This window comes from Hippoglossus stenolepis, chromosome 18 (assembly GCF_022539355.2).
Source record: "Hippoglossus stenolepis isolate QCI-W04-F060 chromosome 18, HSTE1.2, whole genome shotgun sequence".
Taxonomy (NCBI): Eukaryota; Metazoa; Chordata; class Actinopteri; order Pleuronectiformes; family Pleuronectidae; genus Hippoglossus; species Hippoglossus stenolepis.
The window spans coordinates 14,496,155-14,512,694 of record NC_061500.1 but is presented as its reverse complement, the minus strand read 5'-3'; the positions used below and the strand labels follow the sequence as shown (position 1 = coordinate 14,512,694).

The window sequence follows — 16,540 nt, the reverse complement described above, 5'->3', positions numbered from 1 at the left end:
ACATCTCCACAGTTTCCGGGTTATGTTGCATTCACGTCCTGTTGGCAAAATGGTATGAAAACCACCCCCTATTCCGACTTTGGAGTGCCCACTAAATTGAAAACAAGATACAAACAAGCAGTGTAGGTGTAGTTTGTATGAAACGAGCCACAGATTGTTGCAACGACTCGAGAACTTTTCACCTTTAGGAATATACATGTGTTGTCAAAGGGGGGGAAATTCCTCCCCGACTCGGTTGCCCCAAATTACGATTTAAGCATTTGTCCTGAACGCAGCGTGCAGGGTCAACTAATATGGCTAACCGTTAGCTTCCGTTAGCCTGTTTGAGTCTTGTTCAGCTGCAGGAATCTGTGCGTATACTGTCCCCTGCTGTCCTTAAATAGTAATATGTCAAACTGTAATGTTACAATTAAGTCATGGACATTTTTGTGTGCGCAAAGAGGGTGAAGTGTTAAAATAGTATGTACGTGTTAGCTAGCCAAATAACCACCGCTAGCTAGCTAGGTAGTATTGATGTGACTGAGTTTGTTTATGTTTACTAATTGTCCTAAAGTTGTAGTTGTTGGATAATTATCAATATGTCATCTACTTAAAAAAGATATTTACCCAATTTAGCAGACGTGCTAAAACGTCCCCGTCCACTCTGCTGGTAACATGAATATCTGATCAAAACGATGCTAACATTAAGCTAGTTTTCTGTTTTAAATATAAAAAGTCTATCACCACGACACTGGATGGCTTCATTTGGCTGGAAGAGGAAAGTCGGTGAGAAGGTGTCAAAGGCTGTGGTGCAACAGTTTGTGGCCGAGGCGGAGAAGGCTGAGGATAAAAGACCAGGTCACGATGAAGAGGAGGAGGAGGAGGTGGACTGGCTTCAAGCCATCAAACGACGGCGGGAGATCCTGCTGGAGGACTGTTCTGCAAAGAGCAAGAGGCTGAAGGACGAGGGAGCACTGCTGGCTGAGGAGGGCAGGTGAGGGCTGGGGATCTGTCAATCAATCCAGCAGACTGACTTTATTTACACAGCACTTTTCCAACAAACACAATGTCAGACGAAGTCCTTCACGTTTTTCACAAAATGTTGTTAACTTTTAAATCTCTTAATGGACTGGCACCGCCTTACCAAGCTGAACTTCTTCATGCTCACACTCCAGTTAGAGAGCTGAGGTCAGCCACTCAGCTGCTCCTGGATCTGCCTAAAACTATGTGACCAGAGGCGATCGAGCCTTTGCAGCAGCCGCCCAAAAACTTGTGGAACAGCTTACCACTCCATATTACATCTGCCCCCCCCTCTCACTTCAAATCATTGTTAAAGACACATCTCTTCTCTTTGGCCTTCTTTTCCAGTTGAGAACATTATTATCCCAGCAGATTTTATTTTATTATCCAAAGTATTATGATATAATGCGTACTGCTGTTTTCTTATTATACCGTTTGCTTTGTAAACCACCAAGTTGTTTTACATGTGCTAAATAAATAAAGTACTTTATAACACTCACTCATTACACACACTCAAACAAGCACACATTCAAAGCAAGCGTTTAATAGGGAATCAACAAATAATAATCTTTCAGGAAAAACCAGTACTGTCAATCAGTGTCAATACTGTGTGCACATCATGCCAACGGCGTCATAACATCTTCACTTACAGGGTGAGTTATGCAGCTTTGTTGTTGAATTGCCTGCAGATATAAACAGAAAAATAATTATTGTGTCAGTAATGGACAGAGACAGAGTGTAATTTTAAATCTCAGGCATTGGATATTTGCTCGGCTGTCACTTCAACAAAAACGACCAGTGCTTCACAAACAAGCTGTTGTACACACTCAAATTTCCATTGACTGCTTCCATACTCGATTTCAGTTTTATAGCAAGCACGATTACAACTTTAATCTCATTTTATTGTGTGATTCTGAGGGGTTTAATATCTGGTGTGTTGCTGGATGGGATAGCAGAGTCAGGATCTGACATATCTGTCCAAAGGTGTATTTATCTACGCAGAAGTAATAAGGAGCTCAAATGTGCGAATAAGGAGAAGAGCTGTTAGAAGTTCTCCAGAGGAGGGCGCCATTGTACAGAGCACACATGTATTTTCTAACACAAATAACAGATGACTTCTGACATGCTCGCGGAAATAAACACTCAAGAAATCCTATATTTCAACGACACAGTCAACTTAGAGCAATCCAACCTTGAGGTTTTCCCTCCATTTCTCTCTAGTTGATTTAATTTCTCTGAAAGTCTGTAATCATATGGCCTTGTATAGATTTCCATTTCAAAAGCCAAAAAGCTTTTATCCTTCTCAGGATGAGATCAGTTAATAAAAAACAAAAAAAACACATTTTATACTTTGGTCATGGGAGAAGCTGCTCTTCAGGCTTGTCAATCTGTATTTACCATTACATTAACAACACATGGAGCAATTTAATAAAAGCTTTTCAAACAGAAAGTTTTTGAAAGGATATATTTTAATTGTAGTGTAGCCTTACATTACTCCCACAGTCTATTCTAGCACTTAAAGTAAACTCTTGGAGAGTTTATGTTATCCTGGTTAATGGTCACCAATACTTTGATTTTATCTGATATTTTTCTGCTTTTGAATTAAAACACATGTGGCATGCTTGCTTATGCGTGACGTTTGTATATTGTTATAGGCACCATTGTTAGAAAACAGAATAGACATCCGTCAGGAGAGTATGTTACCTGATATTTCCCCCATGAAAATTGACCTTTTCAGCCAAACAACAATCACTTTGTGTAAACCCCTTAGTCCAGAAGATGTAAAGCCATTGGCCTCAGTTACTGCCTGTAATTGTGTTTGTGAGGAGAAAGTGGATCTTGCCGGGGGAAATGATGTCTTGCTGCACCATAATGGCTGTTTAGAGGGTTGAGATGGTGTCTGGCAGGGGATGTCAGCCAGGAGGGTGTTTTTCTCCTCTAACAACATTGACCTCTGATGTCAGTGTGTCATTATCAACGTTAAATGTTTCTGATGTAACTGAAGAGCTCATGCAGAGCCTGTTTGTAAACTAGGTGTTCGCCCCAGTCTAAAAGTGTGCAGAAAAGTTCTTTGTGACTTTATGCATTTGAAGGTCAACCAATATAGTTTTTTGTGAATGAATCAGGGTCACAAGTTATAGCCAGTTACAGTTTCCTGTACTCCCACGTTAAAGAATGTTTTACCAACGTTGGACAATGTTTATTTAACAGGATGTGGCTGTTTGAATTTATAGCCTTACTTTCAGAGCCCAACAGATTTATCAGCCTTTTATGAGTCTTTCTCAGACATAATGCCATAACACACTTTCATTCATCAACTGTTTTAAAGAAATGCAAATCAGACATATCCATTGTCTGTCTGTGTAATTTTAAATAAGGCAAACCAAAAACAAAATGCATTATTAAATGTGGGCTGCATATTCACTTGTAACATACAACTATAGTTAGTAAAGTTACTTGCTGCCTGCTTTTGAAATGAGAGTTGAAAACTGAAAGAGTCTTTAGACTTAAGCACATTTGCAGTAAAGCCTCACAAAGACTCTGGCAAGGTTTAACAGGCGTTTGTAGGAAGCACAAAAGATGATTGACAGTTCTCACATTCACTCAGACATCAGCATGAGCGCTTTTATGAAAAGCCAGGAAAACATGATAATTGTTTTGTAATTATTATCATCCTATTTAAAAAAAAAAAAAGAAGAGGTCAAAAATAGGTCATACGCTTGTTGAGTTGCACTTCACTTTATATCTTGACTGGCTAGTTTTGGGAGGTGTGGGAGGTTTTGTTAGGCAACAAGTCACATCATCCACATACTGCACATATTTTACTGATTTGTCCGGCTTCCAGCTGCCATGCTGAGTCGTTTTTTTTTTTGACTAAAATTAAGCTTGCAAGATGAAATCTGGCATTAATAGTGCATTTTAAATGTTCAGCATTTTAAGATTTGTGGTTTAGATTAGCTTTTTCACTTTATTGGTTTAATGTTGTTACACTTGGTTTATGAAACCATGTGTTGGGCATGTTCCCTTCTTTTGGACAGCAGTGTGTGACGTGGTCATAATGTCCCAATACTACTTTTTCAGGACAGAAATGTCCCTCAGATATCCCAGTTAGTTTCATATTTCTTTACTCTGTCTTCAAACTCAACATGAGTGTTCGCTAACATCTTGCAAATATCTTGAATGGTGTTTTTTTTTTTTTTTTTAAACGTCCTTGATTTGTCTCCTCCAGTCTCTGTCCTGGCTGCTGACTTATGTACAGGGTTGTTTTAACTGTAGTGGAGCCATTTTTATCTTCCAGGCTTCATGTGGTGTATTTCTTATTGCCTAATTTCCTCATATTATTTGGCAGTGTCATTTACTTCATCTGTTCTTAAGATTTCCTCACCACGGTTCCATTTCCCCACTCTCTGATTTGTTAAATAGCAGAACTATATGTTATGTCTTTTCTCACGCTTGATCCAGGTGCTCATCATCTATCATCTGAGTTTTGTAACTAATCTCTGTTTATGCTTTCGATTTTTTACGTAGCTCCTCCTCCATCAGACTATAAAAGATGTAGACATGACAGACATTGTTTCAAACCAAGGATTTCACCTGATAATCTTTTCAGAATCTTTGTCTTGATCAGGACCGATTCTTGAGTCAATATTGACTTGAGGAGGAGGGGCTGTGGGAGAGTGCATGAACATACTCACGAGTCTATTCACTGTGTTAAATGGGTGAAGATCTATTTGTGAAAAACATAAGGAACGTTAAAACCAGGTAAACGAATCTATGCAGAGCAGATTAGCGGCCATTTGCTGGTGACGTCTGCTTGGAGTGAGGCTGCAGTGACGCTTAAGACACGACAGATTGATGATGTTAACCTCGGTGTACCTGCGTGGGCTTATTTAACCTGCTGTGGCCTGTGTTGCCAATCTGCCGCTCAGGTGGAGCGGTGTTGTTGAGTACATTTACAACTTAACTCCTTCTTCTCTTTATTTTAGTCAAAAGAGGAAGCAAAGTGTAGTGCAGAAATGGCATGGGAATAGTGATGTAAACCTCAAGGGAAATAATAATCATATGATAATAATAATATTCTACTTCACAAACTACATTCTGTTGGTCTAGACCAGTGGTTCTCAAACTGGAAGGTTTAGAGCCACTGCGGGGGGGGCATGGATGACCAGGGAAAGAAATGTAGCCTGACACCAAGTTGCATTGATATGATTTATGTGTGAAAAATAAACAAAAAAGGTTTGATGATGCGGTCGTGTTGACCTTTACCTCACTACAACTCAATTTTAATCTTTTCACCAATAACCTCCCCTATTATTGTTAATGATTGATAAAAAATTGTGGGGTCAGGGGTTTAAAACATTTTTTGCGACCTCTGAAGAGGCGTATTCCAGAAACAGGTTTGAGAACCACTCATCTGGATAAAGCTACAGATCAGTGGTTTCACTCTATCATTACAGAAACCTTTACTCGAACCCATCTGCCATGAAAAATTTAAAGTGACTCCCACGTTGCTCATGTTGAGTCATACAAATACTTGACAGGGACTATAGTTCAAGGCTCATATACAACAATTCATTCCAAAAGCAAAAACGTAACTTCTTCCCAATGTAAAACAGTGAACTTCAGAAATGGACATATTCTTTATTGCCATGCTGCCCCATAGGTACGCCAGCAGTTAAACTTTGTGTATCATAGTACATTATGCTTTATTATAAATGGCAAATATCGTAATCTTCCTTCTACTCTGTGTCACACAGTGGGTTGGACCTTCCTTCAGTCTTGCCATCCCAAGTTATTCAATTATAAAACTACTGCTGAAGGTTCCAAACTACCTCACGTCTTTTCTCACAGTTAAATCCAATGTCAACAGAATGTGATCCAGCAGCTACTTTACCTCAGATACCCCTGTACGCACGCACGTTGGCAGAAATGTTTTCGGGTACAATGCACCATCTTAATGGAATGAACTGTAACATGTCCTCAAACTAACAATTTTTTCTTAATTCCTTGTTTCTTAGTTCCTTGCGTTGTGTTTTTGTTCTGTCTTTGTTTTGTTGATTGTGTTGTTGTGATTGGTTTGCGTTACCAGGTCTCTCTCGGAAAAAAATATTTTAATCACAGTGAGCCCGTCCGACTAAATAAAGAGTAAATAAGAATAAAACAACATGTGACTCAGATATGTTACATAAAAGTCTGGTAGCCTCTGCTTTTGAGAAGTTGTATGTAAGAATGGAAAAACATCATCAGGGCGGCTCTCCAGTCATAGGAGTGATGTCTCTTTATTAAGCAACAACAAAATAAACAGGGGAAAACATCTTCATGTTATACACTGAGCAAACATGTTGGGCCATGTAGGGTTACATCAAATCTCAGGGTGGAGACAATATAAGTGGGTGCCCTGCTTCTCTGTGTTGGGTGTTGATTGCTCCGGGTAACTTAAACTGTAGCCAACAAACAATTATGTACTAAATATAATTCATGTGTCTAGCTTTTTAGAAGTGCATTACATTTCATCTCTTTTCCAGTGTAGCTGGAGCAGCCAGATTATGGTTTCTTTTTGTTTAATCAGTCCCTCAGTCTTCTGAGGCGGATTTGAATTATGTGGTTTTTTTTTTTAACCCTGTGTATTTTCTTCAGGCACTGGGAGGCCATTAAGAAGTGGGACGAGGCCATTCAGCTAACCCCAGACAACCCACTACTGTATGAGATGAAGTCTCAGGTATAATATAAACCTATGTTTTATCGTTTACTCAGGCTTTCACACCATTTGTATCATTTCTACTATTCTTGTTGTTTAAAGCTAGGGTTGGTAATTCTTGAAAAGCTAGCAAGAAAGGCTACAAACAGTGATACATCCCACAAACTCCCATCAGCCCTCTGGTCAAACCTACGCACTTAGAATAATATGAACGCGCACTACCTGACAACTGTGAGAAGCCAACTTCTCCATGACTCGCAAACTTCTGGCTATCGTCTCTGCTTCGGCTGTGTATGTCTCTCTGTCTGAAGGGTGCACGCAGGTCGTTTACTGACAGACATGTACACCAGCCAATGGTGTTGTGTTTATTACAGTCCTGCGAGGGCCATCTGCTTTTTATTCTCTTTATTTCTTTTCTGACAACTATTGATGGCTATCGGGACGTGAAGAGGTCCATAAAGTACAATAAAGACTGTTTCAGAAACAAATTACCAACCATTCCTTTGGCGGATAGGTCAATTGTTTAGTTTGTCTATTTTAATGGCGTATTTTATGGTACATGAATAAGATACTGTGTGATAGCCCCACTTAAGCATTTTCATCTGTTTTTCTTTATTCTTCTTTTGGAAGAAATAGCCAAAAAATGTTGTCAGGCGTCATGTTTTACTCAACATAAACCCCAAAACACCCTAGTATTAATTTTACTGTAATATATGACAGAGACAAGTAGCTAAATTTCTCTTTTGACAAGTTCAAATCTTCACATATTTGTTCACAATTCTTGCCTGAAAATGTACATTGAATCGATTGTAAAAAAAATAGCTCTAGGTCAACAAATCGTTTCAGCTTTAAATAAAAAGTGATGTCACTGTTAGTATAATATCCTCAGACCCCAAAGGGTTCAAAAAAAAACTGAAAAAATGTAAACCTATACTTTAAACAGTCAGTCTTTAGGTAATGTCGTTCAAATGGACTATGACCTCATGGCTGATATAACACTGTGTTTTTTGGTACAATGCAAGTGTGTCTAAAACCTGATGCAGTCCAACAGCTGCCTCCAGAGTTCGGGGAAGTTGCTTTACATCTGGCCGGAGAAATACTGTATATCTGAATGCGGGGGGGGGTTGTGTTCAGGATATACCAAGAATATCACAGCCCACAGTTCTGTGTATATATGTCTACTGTGTGTATGCGATTATTTATCAGACATCATGGCCACATATATAGTCCCTCTTTCATGTTGGTATGCTTTTAAGTCCGATAAGTGGTATCAGAATTGAGAGGACACTGCAGAACGTCTGCAGCATGGTTCCAACAGATTTAATGTTTTAGAGATTTAGCTCAATAGTCTTTTTTTCTTTTCTCTCGTTCCTTTCACTGCGAGTTGATGGATTCTGCTTGTTTCATTGTTCCTCGGCTGCCACTTCTCCTTGTCTTCTAACATGCAGTAGACGTGTTTGAGAAAACAGTCCCTTTATACGTGGGAAGAGCGGAGAAGCCAGACAAGTTAGTGAGAAGAACAGAGCTCGCTCCATTACTCCTTTATCCGTTTACTACAACTAACACAATAAAATAGCTGCTTGTAGCCATCAGCATTTACATCACATGATGAGTATTGTATGCCTAATATAATAGTATCCAGTGTAGGATATTTGAGAAGGAAATCATTAGAGGACCAGGCCTGGAGAACACCACCACAAACGTTTTTTTTATTTTTTTAGCTCCATGCCATGACTGAGTTGAAATATGACATACGCACAGACATCTGTTTTTACTAAGTTTCAGCTGTGACTACAACACATCTAAGCTATTAGTGTCCATTATCAGGCTTGATGTTATTCTCAATCATTAGGCTGAAAATAGGCTTGACCTCATCGTTTTCCCATCACTTGCCCAGATGACGAGGGTGGTCACGCTGACGCTGGCCGTTCACTTCCCCCTCATCACTTTCCCCCCAATTTAAGTCAATCAGCTTTTGTCTGTCTGTCTGTTTGTCAGTCGCAGCAGACTGGAGTGAGCTCTGGAGGAAATCTGCCCCATTTGTGAAACTGTCACCACATCCATCTGCCTATGTGAACGATTTCAACATGAAGGAGCGCTCGCTGGGAGTGAGAAAGGATTCTGTTGGTCATTAAAGTGTCGCCGATTTAGTCGTAAAGTCGTGAGGTCAAATCAGTCCTGGAGGTTATACTTATCTGGGCTTTTGTGATAATTGTTATCTCCCTTCGAAATGAAGAAAAAGATGGCGGTTTCATCCTTCATGTATATCAATAGCTTTAGATCTCATGGGGTTTTGCTTTTGAGTGTTGAGGCAGAGATCTTTGCTCTATTAAATTCTAATTACTGGACATGCAGAGGTATTTAAGCAACGATAAAGCTTCGACCAAGATTCCAGACCCGGTTTGGGTGCAGCGTACGCCTGTGAATTCAATTATGTCAGACTGTGCTGTTATTTTTTGATTCTTGATTTCTTGTTGAAGTGTTATTGAGGTTGGCACTGGTCCCATTCCCTTTTATTTCTGTGGTTTCTTTGATCCAAAGTGTCCAGGTTTCTCTGATTATAAATGTAATAGACTTTCACTCCAGCAGAGAGCTGCTCCATCAAAGTATACTACCTTTACAAAAACTTGAACCTAACACATTTATAATCTTCTGGCTACATTACAGAGTTTTCCAGGCACTTATATTGCAGCCGCAGCCTCGGGCAGAATTCTGCACTGTACTGGACAATAAAAATAAAAAAACTCCAGCGCTGCCGATAATCAACAATAACAGTCCATAAAAAAAAAAAATTCTCCACAGATTGTTATGCACAGTGGTATCAGCTGTTGACAGCTGGTTTCCTACATAACAGCAAAGCAAAATTACCCCTACAAATTATAGCATCTGAATAAAAAGATTATTCATGAGGTTGAAAAGGTTAATGAGTTCAATATGATGCTGTTAAATGTGAGCATAGATCAGTGAACAAGTAAATAAAAGAGTCATCTTGTGATCATGACTGTGCAACGTTCTCAGTCAGCCTGCAGTGACGCAACCAAGCTATTTACATTATAGATTAAATTTGTGATTAATTTATCAGTTAACAATTTGTTTTATATAATTTAAGAGTAATGTCAAATGTCTTGTTCAGGGTTACAACTAACACTTCATTTCTTTATTTGTTATTCTTCCAATTATTTTGTTAAATCATTTTGAATTAAACAATTTATTAAACATTCAATATCAAAAGAGGTATTAAATTGGCCTTGTATTTAAACAAAATATAATGTTATAATATATATAAAATTACCTGCTCCTGTTTTGTTCAGTACTTTTTACCATTTCTAATGCTTACTGGATTATTTTATATCCTGTTCAAGAACTGTAGTTCTTGGTCGTAGGCTTTAGTACATTCCTTCTGTCAGTTAGATGCACTGTACACTCATATGTAGATGGTTGGATGGATGTTTGTTTTTTGCTTTAGCAGATATAAATGTCTTTGTGTTCATCCTTTGAAGGGAAGTCTAAGGTCAGTTGCAGACTGATACTGTAGGTTTTTACTTCCTCTTTCTTCTAACCTTCTGTTGAGCAACTGTAACGGACCAATTTTCCCTGCGGATATCAAAATATTTTTTTTCTGATTCAGTATTTACACAGCCGCAATGTGGAGGTTTAAACATTACTCCACCAGTCGAAGAATAGTTATGTAATATAATTGTGTTCTTTATTTTGCAAGGACAGTTTTAACAAAGGGGATCACATTGTTGTTTTGTTAACGTAGCTCCATGCTCACCACAGCTCACCATAGAGTCTGCATCCATGTTTGTGTCTCCACAGGTACTGACCACTCTGCAGGAAGTGTTCCCAGCAGTGAAGGCTGCAGAGATGGCCGTCAAGTTCCGCCCACTGTGGTGGGAGGGCTGGCAGACGCTGGGCCGCGCCCAGCTCAACCTGGGTGAGGTGGACCTGGTGAGTAATGCTGACCAAACGTATTGATCCTCATATATCGGGTTCAAATCATATCCCATCTGTATGGACGGCTGAGGCTGTTTTCACTGTGGTGAAGTACAGTGTTAGGCTATAGTCAAAAAGGCGCCACTTTGCTTAAGCTAACACATCAAAAGTTAAGCTGGCACATGTTGGCTGTACCAACATTCACCCTGTCATGTTGCTAATGATTGATGGCGTCTTGCTCAATCCGTCATTAATGCCCTTCAATGGAATGTTCACATTCAAATGTTTGATTCTGCAATAAACTACACCTGTTTTCGTAGCTGTCGATAAATCTTTGTTTTTGAGGAGCCGTTAAGATTTGTCAGCCTGTTTACTACTTCCCTGCAAACTCCCTGCCTGTGAGATGAAGTGCCTCTTTCAAAGCACACCCAGGTGCCTGGGGCTGGGACAATTGCTTAAATTGCCCCAGAACATGCCGGGACGTGTGGGTTTGTGCGAAACACTTTGGATCCCAGTCCCACTGTTCGCACATTCGGAGCCAAGCGAGCAAGACTGAACTGACGAGAGCTTTCATCTCATGGCACCGTGTGTCGCTGCTACATGTCCTGGAGCAATAGAACTGTCCTACGGCACCAAAGACAATAGGAAGTGTTGAAAGTTACTTAAGCCTAAAACTAACCCAAATATAGACACACCTCCTTGTGTAATGAAACCATTGAGAGGGGGGGGGGGAACGCACATCTATTTTTAGCCAGGCTTGTTCAGTCCAGTTTCGTGTGCATCAACATGTTTTAGTAGCGCCTGTTATCGCAATTGTGACTCCAGTGATTCCTTATGTTCTCTTTTTTTAAGTGTCTTCTTTTAAAATTTCCACTCCTGTCCGTCTCGCTCGAAGAAACTGGAAAATACCCAAAGAAAACCAAGTGGTAGCTTCTGATTTGTTTTTTTTGTCACCTCTCTTTCTGTGAGAACAATATTGGAAACTGACATTGACAGCTGTGTTCCCATCTATCTTCTTCTCATTAATGTTACAACATTCTTCTTCCCTCAAGCTGGTTATCAGCCCGCAGCGGCATTTTGTCCTTTGAAGGATTACGTACTTTCGAATATAAACCCTCGATAACACTCGGTTCTGTTCAAGATTAAACTTGATGGTGTTGCTTTGGGAACAGACATTTGTCAGAGATCCGTAACGTTTCATGTGTCAAAGAATTTTTTCAGTTTAACTTGACTGTGCAGGTTATTTATGTCGCAGGTGGGGACATGAAGTTGTAATCAATGTTGCTTAAAGTGAGACTCCCTTAAGGTGGTGAATGAGAAGTCTGTTGCGAAAGCAGTAGGCTAATGCAATTTATTTCCTATTTCTAAAGAAGATAAATAGAATAGAATCTAGAACAAAATGTTTCTTGAAGAGGATATTTTTGCTGTGTAGTAACATGTCCCTGTTTTGTGAAAAACCATTGTTTAGTGCCAGACAGACAAGATCGTTGATGCCATTGTTGAGTTTGGTGGCTCAGTCACGCCTCCTAGCCATGATTCTAATCACACGTTTGCCACAAAGCTTTGTTCTGGAGCTGACACTGGACTGGATTTTCATAACCGGCGTGGCTCATTGTGTCACTGAGGACAGGTGCAACTGAAAAGCTGACCTCTCATCATGAAGATCTATCTCCTCGTTTGTAGTTCTTAACTTAAACTCATTAAGATTTAAAAAGTGTTAGTAAGTGATATGGAGGTCGTGGGTTCTCCAATTCTCCATTTCACCCTGGAGGTATCACTGGAATGAAAGCAAACGTACTAATATATATAATATAATACCAACTGTAAAAATTGTTGTTTTCTTTACCCTAGAATTGGCCCTTTTATATTTAAATACTTTATATTTACATCGGGAGCGGGTCCTCTCTACGGAGGCCGCCCTGTTTTGGCTACCACAGGTTCTCCTTCCTGTTTGGAAGGGGAGGGTGAGGTGCAACATGCAGCTTCACCACTAGATTTCACTAAATTCTACACACTGAACCTTTAAGGTTTTTCTGAAGAGATTACATGTTCCAACCCAATCCTGCCAAACAAAACAAGAAGAAAACCAAAAAAGTTCATCCAGGCCTGTTAATAATTGTCCCTAAATCTTGTTAACCATTTCACCAGAGCCAGTTCTGTCATAGCAAAATTTACAAGCAGCTAGACGAGCATTTCCAATTCTTTGAGATACATTTTTGACTGTGACTTTCCCAGCGAAAGAGTTCTGTACAGTGTATGAGAGCCACAGACCATCCTCAGAGCGATCGAAAAAATCAGTTTAGAATCTAAGTGTCATAAATACAAGAAAAACCAGTGACACAATGTCCTTAAAGTATTAAATCAAACCTGGACAAGTTATTAGACAATACCGATGAGTAAAGCAGGTTCCCCTTCACTTCTTTTTGAATAAATGATGAATCACTTTGCGCTCTGACGTACTGAATATGAAATTATACTATTTGAACCCACTCTAATTACGATGGAGCCAAGTTTACTTTATTGGCTTCAATTACCATTTTACACAAACCGCACGTTACAAAACAGTTTTTCAGCTTGTCGGTTTTTGAAATTGCTCGACTGGTTTCAGACACCTGTCAGAACCGATCCGCGAGCCCGTCACTCACATCAAATAGGGTGCAGGAGAGAATTTATCTCCTTTTCACTGACAGAAAATCGTTGATAGGTTGATATCAGGTCCCGTAAATACTGGGAAACCCTTTTTATCTCTGTTCAATGAGATAATCATCAATTTCAATTTGATTCCAAAGTGCAAAGTCAGCACAGAAATATTGACGACTTCTTAATGACACGATAAATCGGCCTCCAAAACTGCACGAGGAAGATTATGGCCTCGCTTGTTGACACGATGATGAAACAAGCCACCTGCTTATTCAGCTGCGCCAGTGCCAGTGTCTTTACGGTTCAATCTGTGAGAATTACGATGAACCCGCAAACAGGCCCGGAAGAGCTCTAACTATTCAATTTGTGGGAGACAATAAACTTCTCTTTCCTGACAGATTAAGTGCTCCCGTTTTTTCACCACCTCTCTCATCTCATCTCATGTTTAAATCCTTTGCCGATTGCGGCACTGTCCCTGCAGGCTGTGAGGTCTTTCCAGGTTGCGATCCACCTGTGCCCCTCAGAGAGCACCTTGTGGAAAGAAGACCTGGCATGGGCCTGGAGGTTACAGAAGCAAAACGTCGCAACTGAGGAGAAGATGCGGAAAGAGGAGGAGACCAAAAATCAGATCCTTAATGCCCCCGAGCTCCAGCAGGACTATGATTTCGAGTCCGATGAGGTGCTGGCCGCCTGCGTGGCCGTTGCTGAGCGACAGACGCGCTATGAGGAGATGAAGAAGACCGCGGTGGTGGTGGACTCTGAGGGGAATATTAGAAACGTACTCACTGGAGAAGGGGCATCAGAGGACACGGCCACACCCTCAAACGAACAGTTTGTCAAAGCAAGAGGACTTTAATCTGATCCCGGTGTGAATCCATCGTCCTGGTTCAAGTTTTTTTTATTTTATTTTTATTTTAGCACTGAATTGGATTATTCCTTAAACTGCTGTGGGTGTGTGAGGCTGTAACAGAAAGAGGCAACATGATAACTCACAAATTCTGGTGAAAGGGTTATGCAATAAATAATTGACAACTGTGCTCTCCTGTTTTACATTTTCCACGTTGTTTGGGTTCAATATGCATGTCAAGTTTTTACATGCATACACAAAGATTAAAGATATTTTTAGCATCCATCCATCACTCAACAACAGGCAATGACTCACACGTTGCAAAGATGCATCTTGACACAGACTTGAACATCTGTTTCTTCTCAATGCCGACATTTATTGTAAAATAAACAGTGTTTCTCCCGAGTAGCACAATAGCTGCTAATGTTCTCTGTGGTTACTTTAGAATCTACTTTACGATGCAGAAAATATCGGATGTCTCTGTTGCTTTTTAAGAAAATAAAAGCAGGATTTCAAAGAGCGCTTGGTTGGAATTGGCTGCCTTTTCATTTCACGGTTGAAAATTGAAAATCCCGAAAATGTCTGGATGAAGGCCCTTTTTCAAACAAGCTGCATCAATTGTGCATCAAGTGTGTGTAACTGTTTGTGAAACAGGGTGTTGCTTAAAAGGAGCATCCAGATCATTGTTCAACAAATTGTCAGTGAGTGAATAAATAATCAAGTGTCATATTTGGCCTTTTTTCATGTGTTTTTCTTTGAGTCTATATTGTTAATCTGGTTCTTAACAGTTTTTTTGAAGGTTTTCCGAAGTTGAACCTCACAAAACCACAACTGTGTGTAAGGGTTGGGAAGTCGAGTAAACGCCAACTGTTTCGTGGCGCCGGAGGAAACGTCGGAGGATCAAAGAAGGCAATCTGTGTCTGCAGAAGATTTCATGACAGTACATCCAATATCCTCCCTGGAACCGTGTAGATAGCAAATAAGACTTTCCCAACGGCAGCATTCAAGGAAAAATTAAAGTCACTGCGACATTCCTTGTCGCACATCAGAGGAAATCCAATGCAGCGCTGCAAGCCAAAAACAAAATACATGCATGACAAAGTAGATGCATGTGTTATGCACGTTGCACAACTATGCAATTAACAGCCAAATTCAACTGAAGGCATATTTGTTGTGTCTTTGGAATGACAAGAACTGGATGTCCTAGTAACTCAGCTGGAGAGATCACACTGCAGCGTCCTGGGTTTGAATCCTGTGCTGCATCATCCGCCCGCCCTCCAATGTCACTGTTGGTTTCTATCAAAGAGTCATTAAGTCCCAAGATGACACAGGTCCAAAAACTGGAACTGAACATGTATATGTCTCTGGTTAGTTTAAGCAAGGGTTGGTAATCCTGGAAACGTTAGCAAGAGCAAGCTACACTTTGAAAGAAATGCAGTCGATACATCCCCCGTTGAGGCTGAAGACTGAGAGCACGGGCAGGGTTCACGCAGGCAGGTTGTTATGCAACAGACGGGAACGCCAGCCAATTATTTATTTCGATCCAAGAATGGTCGTGCTTATTAAATTATTTATTTCGATCCAAGAATGGTCGTGCTTATTAAAAAAACCTTTTCGAACCACAGACAACTTTATTTATTGATGACAATCGGAACTGGAGGGGATTTCAATAGTGTTTCAGAAACTAAAGACCAACAACAATCCTGCCTTCAACCCCACCGCAGAGCAGCAGTGGTTTGGTTTTCTTTCAGCTGAGTCGTCTTGTGGCAGTTGAGCAGGTGACTCATAAACGTAATTGTTATAAAGTAAATTGGACTCAACTGACAAAAAGTGCCACTGCTCTTTTATTTATGTTTTTTAACGTTTAAATGTCACAGACAAAAAGTACAAATCTCTACAAATGTTTCTAAATGAAAAACAAATATCAGACAAAAAAAAACATAATTACACATAAACGCACCCTTGTCTGTGACACGCCCAAGTCATTGCCGGAGCGGTTGTTGTTTTGGGAAGTTGCATAATACGATAAATGGGAGGCTTCTGTGTGTGATCACGGTGTGCCAAGGGAATTTAGGTTAAATACACATGTATCGGGATGGTCCAACTACTAGTCAGTCAGTCACATCTATGGAAACTGAAATGATTATTACTCCCTCGACTGTTTTTACTCATCCGTACCTTACAAGCTGCCTATGTATGACATTTGTATTTCGGTTTCTATTGTTAGCTTCGTAACGAACCTGTCTGACAATATCTGGAATGTCTTCTGCCCTGGCTTGTCGGATTCTTCAATGGAGTCACTCAATGTTTTCACTGACGCCATTTCAACAACTTATGGATGGTCATGAAATCTGGTGAAGACGTTGATGTTCCCCAGAGAAACAGACTTTGGTAATCAGCTGACGTTTCCTCCACCACGA

The 16,540-nt window shown here is 40.1% G+C and overlaps 1 protein-coding gene across 5 annotated transcripts; it reads left to right on the top strand.

Annotated features, from left to right (window-relative positions):
* Positions 1–60: 60 nt before the first annotated feature.
* Positions 61–14,849, top strand: ttc33 (tetratricopeptide repeat domain 33). 5 transcript variants are annotated; one of them, XM_035184994.2, is made up of 5 exons: positions 61–122; positions 716–973; positions 6,637–6,718; positions 10,517–10,648; positions 13,755–14,849. In XM_035184994.2, the coding sequence occupies exons 2-5, from the start codon at positions 735–737 to the stop codon at positions 14,127–14,129; spliced, it is 828 nt and encodes a 275-aa protein (XP_035040885.2). In that variant the 5' UTR covers positions 61–122; positions 716–734; the 3' UTR covers positions 14,130–14,849. The 5 variants fall into 5 exon arrangements, with proteins under 5 accessions (XP_035040885.2, XP_035040888.2, XP_035040886.2 ...); XM_035184997.2 differs by having other exon boundaries at positions 105–122; positions 693–973; XM_035184995.2 differs by lacking the exon at positions 61–122 and adding an exon at positions 196–350.
* The last annotated feature ends 1,691 nt before the right edge of the window (positions 14,850–16,540 follow it).